This window comes from Nymphaea colorata, chromosome 8 (assembly GCF_008831285.2).
Source record: "Nymphaea colorata isolate Beijing-Zhang1983 chromosome 8, ASM883128v2, whole genome shotgun sequence".
Lineage (NCBI taxonomy): Eukaryota > Viridiplantae > Streptophyta > Magnoliopsida > Nymphaeales > Nymphaeaceae > Nymphaea > Nymphaea colorata.
In genome coordinates this window covers 19,556,863-19,570,593 of record NC_045145.1, presented here as the reverse complement: position 1 = coordinate 19,570,593, position 13,731 = coordinate 19,556,863, and the positions used below count along the sequence as shown (strand labels likewise).

At 36.2% G+C, this 13,731-nt stretch overlaps 1 protein-coding gene across 2 annotated transcripts; it reads left to right on the top strand.

Annotated features, from left to right (window-relative positions):
- The first annotated feature begins 6,481 nt into the window (after positions 1-6,481).
- LOC116259096 (probable isoprenylcysteine alpha-carbonyl methylesterase ICMEL2) lies at positions 6,482-13,625 on the top strand. Of its 2 annotated transcripts, none has more exons than XM_031636730.2 (11): positions 6,482-7,107; positions 8,276-8,352; positions 8,538-8,607; positions 8,735-8,815; positions 8,950-9,024; positions 9,144-9,245; positions 9,324-9,464; positions 9,817-9,882; positions 10,338-10,481; positions 11,385-11,475; positions 13,021-13,625. In XM_031636730.2, exons 1-11 carry the CDS (start codon positions 6,617-6,619, stop codon positions 13,180-13,182), a joined length of 1,500 nt encoding a protein of 499 aa, XP_031492590.1. In that variant the 5' UTR covers positions 6,482-6,616; the 3' UTR covers positions 13,183-13,625. The 2 variants fall into 2 exon arrangements, with proteins under 2 accessions (XP_031492590.1, XP_031492589.1); XM_031636729.2 differs by having other exon boundaries at positions 9,306-9,464.
- Positions 13,626-13,731: the final 106 nt, after the last annotated feature.

Below are 13,731 nucleotides of genomic sequence, written 5' to 3'. Positions count from 1 at the left end.
TGGAGGGAAGGATAAAACTAAATTTTATTTTAAAAAATACAATTGCAGAAGAACCACGTACAATGTATGTGGTTGCATGTTAGTGTGAGACACGAATATATATATATATATATATATATATATATATATATATATATATATATATATATATATATATGGTCCTCAAGGTTATTGGAGGGCACGTAAGCGATGCGTTGATGATGAGGCGAAGGGTGGCCGAGCTAGAGCAAGTGGGCCTCAGTGGCGACGGCGTGAGACCATAGACTTAGCTTTTCTTAGGCCAGCCGTGATTTGTATATTTGCTGATTTTTTTTTCTTTTATTATTATATTTTAAAAAATATACAAAAAAAAAAGACACCTAAAGCATGAACAAAGAACTAATCATTGTTCAACTTTTGAGAGTTAACAATCTGTCGCTCAACTTGTTACATGCTTCTTCATAACAGAAGAATCAGCGAAGAATTCTCAAAGAGGCACTTAGTAAAAAAAAAATATTAACTTTTGATATAAAATGATAACAATACCCCTCATAAAGGACTTTTTTAATTTCTGTTCTTAATAAAGATAGTTTTGTAACGCCTGTTTGTTAATTTTCAAAAGTTAAGCTTCGATTTATTATTTCCGCAAATGTTAGGCATCCCTTTCTAACTTTGTCATATTTAGAATAATTTTATTATTACTATTACCATAACACTAATTCTTTGGCAGTTCTTTTTGTCATTAAACAATCTATGGCATTTGGGCATTTCTGACGTTTGCATCAAATATAGCTTGCTAAATATTTGGAAATGCACATTTGATCTTAGAACTAGTTAGGTTTTTTAAGTTTAGTAGCATGTTATCAGTATCGTTTCGTGACGGTGGACGCGTATCGTATCAGCCCCTACTGGTTTTTATGTTTAAAAATATTTCAAATTTAAGTCATTTAGAAATGTTTTAAATTTATTTTTGAAATTTATAAAATCCGAAAATAAGGAGGTATTATACGATACATAAGAATACTGACCAACCAATATGCCGTATCGGTGAGCAAACCGGAACGGCATGCTGCTGCTTTCTGTGATATTGGACAAAAAGAGTCTTTCATATGTGATTAAGCTGGAAGAAATAAAAAGTGACTTCAACCACTAAATATTGGGCAGCTGCTGTTTTTCATGATGCATTGCAATCGGTAGGGGGTTTTCTGCATATGAGATCATGATAAAATATGTTTTTGGCGGGTCCTGCCATTATTTTGATGCACAAGGAATGTTAATCGGTACAAAAGCATAAGGAATCGTGTTTTGGATTATCACTTCATGTAAGAGAGGGTATACAAATTAATCGTATAAATAATACTTGTTGATTCTAAAGACACGTTTTTCATTTTCTAGATGTACTTTTAAATTTAATAACTAAAAGTTGGCATATATGCTGCACTACCTCGTCAGGAAAACAAATTTTAAAAAATTCTCAGGAAAACAGTGCTGCATACCTTGTCATTAGATTTCTCTCTCTCTCTTTCTATATATATATATATATATATATATATATATATATATATATATATATATATATATATATATATATATATATATATATATATATATATATATATATATATATATATATATATATATATTATATTTGTGTTCATATAATATAAGAGCTCATTCCAGAATAGATTATATATATGTTATGACACCTCACAAGAGACCATGTGTTATGGCCCCAGCCAGCCCACAAAACAACCAAAATGCTCATAATGGAAGACCATTTCCCTATAAGATCAGAATTATAAAACAATTTACCTTATAGAATTGCAGAAGACCATGTGTTACTTTCTCTTACTTAATTTATCTTTCTGCTCGTGGGTGGGTCATATATAGAATCAGATCTTGGCCTCAGCACTGGTTCTTATTCAAATTTTGACTTCAACATCAAACATCTGGTTTATTTTGCAGACAATCCCAAAAGAAATGACCATTACAGTACAAATTTCACAGCATTTTTGCAGCTAAGAAGAGGTTGATACATATGTTCACGTTTGACATTCCATCAACAAATTGCCATTGATTCCAATAATGGAGTATCGCTATCCAAATGCATCGATTCCAAATGCTAGTGGGGTTCTGGTACTTGCTGCTGAGAAGAGCAGTGGCAGGAGCATGATCTGCAGGTATATTACAGACGTGTGCCGACTCTAACTCCTTCATCTTCCTTCTGCGCTGCTTCGTTTACTACACACAACGGATTCCTGGGCGGCACCACCCTTCACAAAATGTTGATGAATCAATCCGAACACCAACTCATGCAAGCATCATCAATCGGCCGGGTTAATTGCTCGATGCCTGAGTTGAAAAGGCTTCATATGTATACATGATACATAAAGATATCAAACACGTTATAAAGTGTTGTGGGTCATAAAATGCCCTCAAGAATAAGCATGGGAGTGAGGGAAGACAATAACCAGTTCACTTGTCCTTAACAATGACACTTCTGATAAGATCATCATTTCTCAATACAACTTGAATTCAAGGATGTGGTTACTATACATCACTACCAACTCAGCCAAACCGGTTGCACGGAGCCAAGATTTTCTTCAGGAGCGGGCCCACAGTCTGATCTCTGGATCCGAGTAGGGCCAAACTGAATTCTAATACAAAAAATACATTATGTAATTAAAAAATATTATTTTTTTCAATGTAAAAAAGAATTCATTAGCTGGGGTGAGGCCATGGCCTAGGCGGCCCCCCTTCCCTCTGCCCCTGGGTTGCACCACCCATTATTTGAAGAAAAAGAGAGAGTGAATTGATAAAACAAGAATGCATAACAAAATTTGGACACAAACAAAGAAGTTTCTTAAGTATAAAAACATAATGCAAAAACAAAATACAAGAACTAAATATACAAGATAAGAGAGAGAGTTATTTTGCCATTGTCACTGTTTTTGTCTTTATTTCTTTCTTTCTTTTTAAACCTTTTTGGATCTCGATTTGCTTTTAGGATGAAAAAGAGGAGGAACTTTCACTTTCTTTTACCTTAGCCTTTTACTTTTAACAAATTATTGAGATAAAATACGATAGTGTATGAATGAGATCCTGATACCCACCACACAGAGATCTGGTACGGCCGGTTCATGGAATGGCTTTATGCAAATCATAGGGAGACACAAAATGTTGAGCCCCAAGTCAGATTACATTGCCTTTCATGTGGGTCAGGCTGGGGCTGTTAGTGGGACGTCAGATCTTTGGATGACCTAACATCCCTATGAATTGATTCAAATCCAAACCATGCACTGAGTTGGTAGACTTGAAATACAGTTTTACACATGGATATCAGATCACGTGTTAACTCTTAAATCATGCTTTTTTAACTTTTTTTTTTTTATGGAGACTTACGAATGAGGAGTATATATATAGAATTTAATCTTACATAAGTTCCTTCGAATATATTGCCAGAAAATGTAATATTCAAGAACATAGTTGATGCGTATAATATTGGATACAGACGTCAGTTTACCGATTAGATTTGCAAAGCCAACTTCAGAGAGGTATGTGATCTTTGAAATAAAAAGTTCGCAACCTATGAAATATGACCACAACATAATGGCGTTAACACGCATACGCTATTACATATTATAACTGATCGATCTTGACTAAAAACAACTCAGACAAACTACTTGGCAAGAGACAAGAAGGAAACTGTGGAGGGTGACAACTTGAACGAGTCTCAAGCTTTTCCTTGCTGCTTTCTTCATGAGGTTCGGTGGTGAAGGCACGGATTAATTCAAGAAGAAAGAAAGAAGAAACTATTTATAATCTTGAGGATGTGATTTAAAAGGAAGAGGAAACATAAGAACAAGTAGATACCAAAAATTTACGTGCCAAGAGCCATTATGAATGATCTTGCATATTGATTTTTCCTACATTGAGAGTTGAGAGAAAGATGATAAAAAGTTTTGAATTAGTACTATATGACTAAAATCTCTTCTAATTTTTTTTCTCCTTGTCAAATAATTGATTTGACTTAAATTAACAATCAAAATAATTTATGATGGATTTAATACTTAAGGGTTTTGACAAGGTATACACATCCACATATACACACACTCAAAGAATAATGCAATTGAAATGTGGCCAAAGATTGTAGATGTCTAGGTCAAAATTCGAGAAGTTGTCTTTTTAGTCACTTGCTAAGTTGTCTAAAACCCCAAAACCACAACATGGATATGGCCACAACAAATTCAAAGTTTGGGTTTTATGTTAGACTTGATTTCCATCTCAGAGAAGTAAACTATAGCTAGAACTTTATTTTACCTGAAATAAAATAGAAAATTTGCAAACACTTCCGATGCATTATTCTTGAAAAAGAAATGACAATTTGAGGGGCATAGAATAACTCGTCAGTTAAAACTGATAAAATATTACATCATCTGGTCAATTTTTGTGGCACTATATCACCGTGCCAATGAGGTGTGAGCTCTACGTTAATTCTTGACTTACATTGGATCCATATCAAACATCAACTCCCCATATCAAACATCCCCATATCAAACATCAATCCCGTTCTTATTAAGGATGACAACGGATCCGATTTGAATTCGATATACTCTTAGTTATATCTATTTTTTCATATATTCATATATTCAATTCGAATTCGAATTCAAATACGAATAAAGAAAATTCATATCTGAATCTGAATCCAAATTAAACATTCGTTTTTACAATCTGAATCTGATTTTTATATTCATATCCAAATTTGGATCCAGATTTTGAACCAGATTTTGCCATTTTTTCAAAATGTAATAGCATTAGATATAAGATATTTGTTTAAAAATGAATCCGATTCGTATCCATATCCGAATCCAAGCAAATATTTTTGTATATCCAAATTGGATCGGATGTGAATTCGATCTGATTTCTTAATCAAATGTTAATTTTTTTTCTATATCCAATTTTTTTGAATCGGTTCTGTCGAATATCTGATTCAAAGCAGATATATTGACATTCATACATTAAAAAAAAAAAAAAAAAAAAACAAGGAGAAGCTGCCAAGCTAAACCCAATAAAGCAAAGATGTTCTCAAGATTAAGTGCCATTAATCTTTGATAATTAAGGCGTCTCAACCACAAGCCTTGTTAAAACTCCAATAAAACTTGACTTGGGCTCTTCGATTTCACTCATCGCCCCTGATCTCCTCCTTTTTTTCACCTGTTCATCCTCATAGTCACATCCTCCTATGACCACTATTCATTGATGGATACAAGTGTTAAAAAGAGTTCTGCTTTCTCTTCTTCGTCCATTTCGTCCCTTCCAGCGTCCTGTGCACTGCCATTTATGAGCGTGTACTGTTGAGATAATGGCGTCAGCCGCTTCATCAGCAGCTGCCAACTTTGAGGGTGCGGACGACGAAGCGGCTGCGCCTTCCAGAGAAAGTGGTGGCTTTGGGGCTCGTGAGGTCCCAACTTCGATGTCTCTCTAAAAAATCTTTCCCTGCTGCTTCTCTGCGGCGCCGTCAGTTCTTTCTCGCTCCTTCGCGGCTTTGTGCCGCGCTTTCGTTTACATGCAACCGATCCCTGAAAGTAACGAGTGAATTACATTTGAAAGATTTATTTGTTATTATTTTTGTTTTAATGTTCACGTTACTCCAAACTTTTATTTAAAAGTAAATTTCACTTTTTATAAATACCTAATAACACCCATGGCCATTATCCGTCTTGAATAATTGGATGTATCTTTTTTACCATATTTAATTTATCATGTGTTCATATATTCGAACCATATCATAATTTGATCCAAATTAAATTCACTTTGACGATGAAGTAAAGCTGGCATCCTAACTCTCTTCTAAAAACCATATCGAATCACTACTGGAGCTACCATGGGGCGGGCGGTTGCTTATGCTATCCTAACCTTTTATAATCTTTTATAAAACCTTTTTGAGGTGCCCACCTGAGATTCATATCAATGCTACGTAAGCTTTACATGTATCCAATCATAAGATGGACGAATGCCCTTTTTTTGCTAATATCTAACCCAGTTTCTTCATTAGATATTCTGTTTTTTTTTATATCCTATTTATTTAAAGGAATTAAGTTAGATATCCAAGACCGAGCTTTATTTGCCGCTTATGTTTGAAATTTTACCAGCAGTTAATTTTGAATTTTTATTGAATCAAAAATTTAAAATTCACGAAAAATAAAATTAAAAATACTGATACTGGTTAGAAAAGTATCTTATTCGTTTGAACACACGTCATTAAAATATATTTCAAGATGGATGTGATATAAATATAATATAAGTATGCCAAGTGTTTGATTGTAAAGTTTAAAGAGGGCAATGGCATCATTTTCTAAGAATATGCAGATAAAAAACGTAAGTGTTCTGGCCCGGGCGAGAAGTAGAACCGGAGTTATTTTTTGTCTTCCAAGACGAGAGGCGGACCCGACGGTTTGAAACTACCACCTGTTGACAGACAGACGATCTCTTTCTCTCTCTCTCTCGCTCGTAGCAACCTGATTCGGATGATGAGATAGTTCCAGGTGGGGAGAGAGAGAGAGGTGGCTGCCAGAAGAAGCGTGGGAGGAAGGGAAGTCCGTTGCTTCGGAGGCATCTGCGGATTGGCGAGGTGTCGATGCAGGTGGTGCACAAGTTGATTGCTGGCGTTCGCCCCAGCCTTGGCAGTCTCCTCCTCCACGGACGCGACGATGATGACGATTGCGACAATGACGTGCCCTTCCTGCGATCCGTTCCTCCACTCTCCTCCTCCTCCTCCTCCTCGTCGTCGTCGTCGTCATCGTCATCATGCCCACCCTCTTCTTCTTCGTCACCGTCTTCCCTCTCATTGTTGGGAGAGAAGGACGGCAAGAGGGAGGAGGGACAGGTCCGGGGCATGGGCGATGACAGCGTCGACGAGCGTTCCGCTTTCGTCGTCCGGGGCGGAACCACCAACTCCAAACACCAGAGGAGGCGGAGGACGGGGAGCGGCGGCGATGTCGGTTCCGGGCCCCACGGTTTAGGCGTGGGCCCATCGCCACATCCATCGTTCAGAGAGGATGTTGGCCACGCTGCCGCGGAGACGTACTTGATTACCCGCCTCAGCTTCACGTTGCTTCGCTACCTGGGGTAGATGCGCTACTCTCTCTCCCTCTCTGTGTCGATCTGATTGTATAACCATATTCTATTTCCTCCTTGAATACGTGGTTAGAATGATTCTGTATTATAATTTCTTTGTACGTCTTTAACGTTAAAAAACCACATCAAATGTGTCTTCATAGCACCGGCATATCACGAACTGTGTGAAACATACTTTGAGAGAAACAAAACTATTATAATGTGATAGCGGAAGTGTTGCTTTCACCTGATTGTACTATTTATAGCTGTCGAGGAAAGGTTATTTCTACCAGCATCAAGTGGTGGTGTACATCCTTTTCTTCAGTACGAATGCGACTGTGACTTGGATAAACGTCCATAGACCGATGTCTTTTGCTGAGTAGATCTGGATGTCTCTGCTGCCACAAGTGCGCCCTGAACAAGGTGTGCGAATTGGCATTTTGAGTCGCTATACTGCAGTTCAAATTTTTCCATTGTGAAAGCAGAAAAAAGGGAGAAAAAGCTAAAAAAAATTTGCTTCAGCATCTCAGACTTTGATTCTGGTATTTAAAATCGATGTACTTATTCATGGGATTGCTGACTTAGCAGGGTCATGGTACGAGTTGTCCACGAGGATTTCCTGGCTATTCTGCAGTAGAAATTCCACTAGTAGAATTACACTAAGACGGTTTGTTCAAAGGTTCCATGACCTGTGGCCGGCCACTCTGTTCTGTTTTGACAGGCAGTTAAACAAGACTGAGCTTTTGTAAGGCGGTCCCTTAGGTGTCCAGGTCTCAATCTCCTGCTGAAAGACCAGTACCATTGATGTGCTTTATTTGAGGATAACGCGGTAGACTTCACTCCTGGCTTGACAGGAGTACGAATGGTGCAATTTCGGTTGAATTTTGTTCTTTTTATTCACTCCAGCTTTATGATTAAAAGCTCAAAAGGTTCTGCATCTGTTGCTGGAATTCTTTTATGCTCTGGTGGCTAGCTGTCTCGAGTTCTTAGGATAAATTGCACGACATTTTTATGCTTTCCTTGCATTCTCTCTCTCTCTCTATATATATATATATATATATATATATATATATATATATATATATATAGAGTTTGTATTTTCTTTTATCATCTTTTGATGTGCAAAACAATGTTATATATCATAATACTTGCTCTTTATTGTCAAATCAAATTTGTGCAGGGTAGGTTACAGATGGATAACCAGGTTCCTTGCACTTGGTCTTTATGCTTTGCTCCTTATGCCAGGGTTTTTGCAGGGTATGCTACTCCTAATTTGATTAGATGATTTTATATTCTAAATAATGTTCAATTCTTGTAATTGTTTTTGAATTTTTTGCTAAGTTTTCATACACATGAGAACCGGTGGTTTATCTACCAACTTTCTGATGTAATAAGTTCACGAATATCACATATTTCCCATAATCAATATCAGCATGTTGCAGTTGGGTATTTCTATTATTACTCAAGGCAAATTCGTCGAAGCATAATTTATGGGGACGAAGCAAGAAATCGGTATGAATTAGTCCTTTTTCTAACCAGGCATACTAATAACCTCTATTTTAAAGATCAATGCATTTTGAAATATTATATTTCACCCCATGTAATTTGGTTTTGGCATATTGCGAGGGTCGCTCCACAGGTTGGATTTGTATTTACCTTTAAGCTTAGAGGAGCCAAAACCTGTCGTGGCATTTGTAACTGGTGGTGCCTGGATCATCGGGTAAGATCTTGTTAAATGTTTTCCTTTCTGCATTTAATGCATGGCACTCAATAATTTTAAGTATTGTTCCCCTTCTTCTCTAATTGTGAATTGCTTGTTCAGTTAATTTGAGCTTTATGAATTTGTCTCTTTAGGTACAAGGCATGGGGTTCTCTTTTGGGACAACAATTAGCAGATAGAGATGTTATAGTAGCATGCATTGACTACAGGTTGTCTTCTTTGCAGTATCTGTTTCTGTTCTCATGTGGAAGCCACTATCTTGTGTTTCTTCTGCATTTTATCATTTATGGATGTGGATATATGCATATATACAATAATTTTATCCCAGGAATTTTCCTCAAGGGACGATAAGTGACATGGTGAAAGATGCTTCTCAAGGAATCTCATTCGTGTGCAATAACATTGCTGCATATGGTGGTGATCCCAACAGGTAAGTTATGTGGGTTACTGTAAACGGAAACTGATAGAACTGATTAATTTTCTCATGTAGATATTTTTGTCTGTCTAGAGTATATGTGATGGGGCAATCAGCTGGTGCACATATTGCTGCTTGTGCTCTTGTTGAACAAGCAATGAAAGAATGTGGAGAAGCAGAGCATTCTGCATGGAGTATCACACAGATTAGGGCATATTTCGGCATCTCTGGAGGGTAAATCTCCTTCTGTTTCTGGATGAAAATTTAAATTGGTTTATTTCATTATTTGTGGTCCTCTATTTTCCATTGTGCATATGCAACTTCAAACTTCACGTGTTTGTGTTTATCTCTGCAACTAAGCTTGCATCTGCTTTCCTGCATCTGCATGTGCTTGTAGGCAGGGATGAATCACATGAAAGAAGAAAATATGCATGATACTCATTCCAGTTTTTGAGATTTTGTTTTTTGTCAACTAGGTAGGGAACACTTGCATGTTACAATCAGTCTAATTTGGTTATGTGTCTCGCGGGTTTATCTCTTGAGCAGTAATTTTGCTGTTTCTCACAAATATCTTCTTATGAAATAGGTACAACATGTTGAACTTGGTTGATCACTTCCACAGACGAGGACTATATCGGTCAATATTTCTTAGGTATGTCTGCTATGTTTCCAGCTTTGAGAATATTACAATTGACAGCAGACGTAATCTATTTTTTATATCTGCAGATACCTTCCCAAATACATATGTAATTAAAGCTGCAATTTCATTGTATCTTCAAATATCATCATATTTTCCATCATTTTAGCTTCTTCATTTCTTCATGTAAGCTTTAATGTCTTTCTTCCTTTATCTCTTTTATATTTCGAAGCACTTGTCCAAGTCATTGGAAAACTTATCAGTTTACTATTTTTGGTAACAATATCTATAAAATTCTCTCCAAAGTTTTAAGGTCTGAAGTTTTCCCAAATTTAACTAAAGAAGCTACGGAGTTCAGGAATTTGTCTTGGCAGCAACACAAGAGTAGTATCTAGATTTTGGTTTTAATATATCCTTATTGCTGTATCATGATTCTTTTATGTGATATTTTCTGATAAACTAAACTGCAGCATAATGGAAGGAGAACACTCCTTGCAGCACTTCTCTCCTGAAGTAATTGTTCAAGATCAGAGTAACCGATCAGCCATCTCACTTCTACCTCCTTTCGTTCTTTTTCATGGAACCAGTGACTACTCCATACCATTAGATGCCAGGTATTAATTTTTTATAAAGGATTTTAAAAAATGGGCTGTGATTTCTTGCTAAAACCTTGAGATCGATTTTGTCCTGTCATGATTTGCATATTGTTTACATATTTCTTCATGTTTCTATCTTTTCCTTGATTCCTTTACCAATTTAAAATGACAAATCTCTGGTTCTTGATTTCCCATAACACTTCCCAACAGCAAGTTCTATTGTGGAAACTACTATATGGATTTGCATGTCGTAAACCCTAAGCTTAGTATTAAGTATTAACGAATGTATTGGAGTATTCTTTATATTTTTATTGTCATCATTTTTTGTAGTGATAACATTTGGCTTTTATTCACTTAAGACAGTGCCACTGGCTGAAGCAACTGTATTATGAATTTTAAAAAATGATTTTTTTGATGAAAAAATTGGAAGAACTTTTACTTGTTTTAGATAAGCTAATGGCAAGTGATATATTGGAAAGGTTAGTATAAAAGATATCAAAATAGAAGTACGAGGATCTTGCTTCCTGTGATCTTAAAGAGCTAGTGTTTCTCATAAACTTTTTTCACAGTTTTCAAGCTATTCACTGCTTTGAAAGTACTTGGAGGGAATTGTCTTACATAGTCATCAACCCATGGGTTGAAAAATTCATCAATGAGTGATTAGGTCATCAAAATCTTTACAACATAGGCTGATTCCATGAATGTCCTTTTGGAGTTAAAGATATGAGAGAGAAATTGAATATATGATTGTTAATGCAATTCAAATGTCCAAGATCTTCCATATAGATTCAATCAGTTCGAGTGAGGAATAATATGCAAAACACTTATATATTGATCCTTTTTAAGATGTTATAGGGTCTCTTGACTTTTCACTTGAGCCCTTTCTTTTGTGCTTATGTCTTTCAATATTTTGTTATCCAGCAAGTCATTTGCCAGTGTTCTTGAGAAGGCTGGATCTCATTGTAAGCTTATTTTATACGAAGGGAAGACACACACAGACTTGTTTCTTCAGGTAAGCCAATAAGCTGACGCAAATATCCTGTAACCTATCTTATTATCTCCAATTGTATGGTAATAAATGGGCACTGGAGAAAAAAAAAAGCGATCTCAGCCCAGTTTGGTTAGATACTTAGAATTAGGTCATGACAGCTGCGAGCTATTCCATTCCAGGAAATCTTTTATCTTTCACTTAACTAATCCAGGAATTCAGTTTACTTTGTTTTTGGCAGAATAGCGTGCTGTAACTTATTAGTCTTCTCTAGGAGTTTGTAGTTCTAAGTTTTATGAGAAGTTTTTTTCAAGTTTTAAACTTATGCCCATCACCACTGACGCCGCAACTGGGGATGTGACTTTTAGCAGGTCCAGCCTGTTATGGCCAATGTCTTTTTTTGACTCCTTTGGATCACTATACAGATTGAAATGCAACTGTAAGTTCACAAATATCTTTGAGTAAACAAAATAATATATGAATCAATTGTGGATCACCAGGGAATCTGAATCGCAGATTGGCAGTCACTTATGTCAGTGTTAGGTAATTCATTAAAATGCCTTTGATCTTCTTCCAACAAAAGATAAAGAAAAGTTCTATCAAGTGTGCATCATTGCAGCATCGAGACTGGTACAAATATGAAAATATAAGAGTCCAAACCAATGTTATCCATATGTATCATACAGTGTTTACCTATACGAAATGCCTAAGACACACATTTTTCATGTGTATTGAAGGTGTATCAGCTGTATCTTATGATACGGCTGCTGTATCATATGACATGACCGGTACTTTTTTAGAAAAAGGGGCAGGATGCCCCTTTTGATCGAGTTATTTTTTTGCTGGTTATGGAAAAAACTTGTCAAATAAATTGTCCATTCGAAGGAGAAATCGCCAGTTCGAAAGGAGATTTACTTGTGGGAGACCCATTCATCGTTTAAAAAGGAGGGATTTTGTGTTTCTTGTTTTATAAAAGGTATATAATCTCTCAATTTCAAGTTCTACATATTTTTCTATTGCTTTCTAAAGTTTACCATAGATTTTTATTTATTTTATGAAGATATTTGTTTTATTTTCTTAATGTGTTGTTAACATATTATGACTTATGAATGATGAATGATGAATGTTCATTACACGTGATGAGTTTTTTAATGATTCTTTATTTTTTTCTGACTTTTTAATATTTTTTTCTGATTTTTCTTAACTTTTTTATGAATTAAAAAATAATTTTGCGATATGTTTACGATACATTACGATGTGTTATGATACGGCATATAGGTTGGCTTGACCAATACATGTTACGATACACCTTTTGCAACATTGGTCCAAATAGTTGGCATTCAATTAAGCCACTCGACAACATAGCAAACGTAAGGAATTTGTCTGCTGTTCTTAGGTTCCATCCTGTGTATAACTCAGATTTAATTCTAGTTATTCTAGATCCAACTAGGATATGTTTGTTTATTATCTGGGTCTAAAAGCCCAATCGTCATCCCCATGGTTCGGTTTTCATGGATGAAGAAGAATTTTCACTATCTGAGTGCTCCTTTTCATGAATGATTTGTGCAGGATCCTTTCAGAGGGGGAAGGGATGAGCTTCTTAATGACATTCTTGCTGTGATACATGCGGATGACCCAGCAGCACAGGCTGATGATGCAGCAGCACCACCCAGGCGTCGTCTTGTGCCAGAGTTTATGTTGAAATTGGCTCGTGAAATTAGTCCATTCTGAACGCGGGTTTCATGAATTATTGAATGGTTGACTAGTCCTAAGGATCCATGAGGTGTACTCCAAGCTGTTTGTTGTTGTTTACATAGAAATGTACATTAAACTTATTTCCTTAACGTGATTGCTAGTCTTGGACAGAAGCTAAAAGTTCCTCGCATTGTTCACCCCTAAGTTGAAGGTACGTGGTCAGGACTTGAGATGCTATTAAATTTTCTTCTTCTTTCTTGTGCAGAATGTAACGATGTAAACTGTTGCTTTTAATTGTTCTAGAATTGCATCCACTTAGACATATGGATAGTTACATGTCTAACACAACCTCTTGCGCTGCTGGTGGCTCTCCAGGCTATAATTTTATTATTCTGTGTTCATCTGGTTGTGGTGGTAATGTGGTATATGTGCATGTTCTCGTGAGCCCATAAAGGGCTTTACTCGGCACCAATTCACGTAACAAAATGATGAGAATTCACTCGTTACAGTTTGTTCTGGAGTTTGCGGGCGTCTATTCATTTAGTTCTTCGCCTGACAACAGTGTCACCTATTCACCGTAAAAGT

What these genes read in the sequence shown, in the direction of transcription:
- LOC116259096 (XM_031636729.2), top strand. Translation starts at nt 6,617, where the DNA reads ATGCAGGTGGTGCACAAGTTGATTGCTGGCGTTCGCCCCAGCCTTGGC. An exon ending in ACGTTGCTTCGCTACCTGGG is followed by an intron (nt 7,108 to 8,275) that starts GTAGATGCGCTA and finishes AAATTTGTGCAG; the next exon opens with GGTAGGTTACAGATGGATAA. An exon ending in GTAGCATGCATTGACTACAG is followed by an intron (nt 9,025 to 9,143) that starts GTTGTCTTCTTT and finishes ATTTTATCCCAG; the next exon opens with GAATTTTCCTCAAGGGACGA.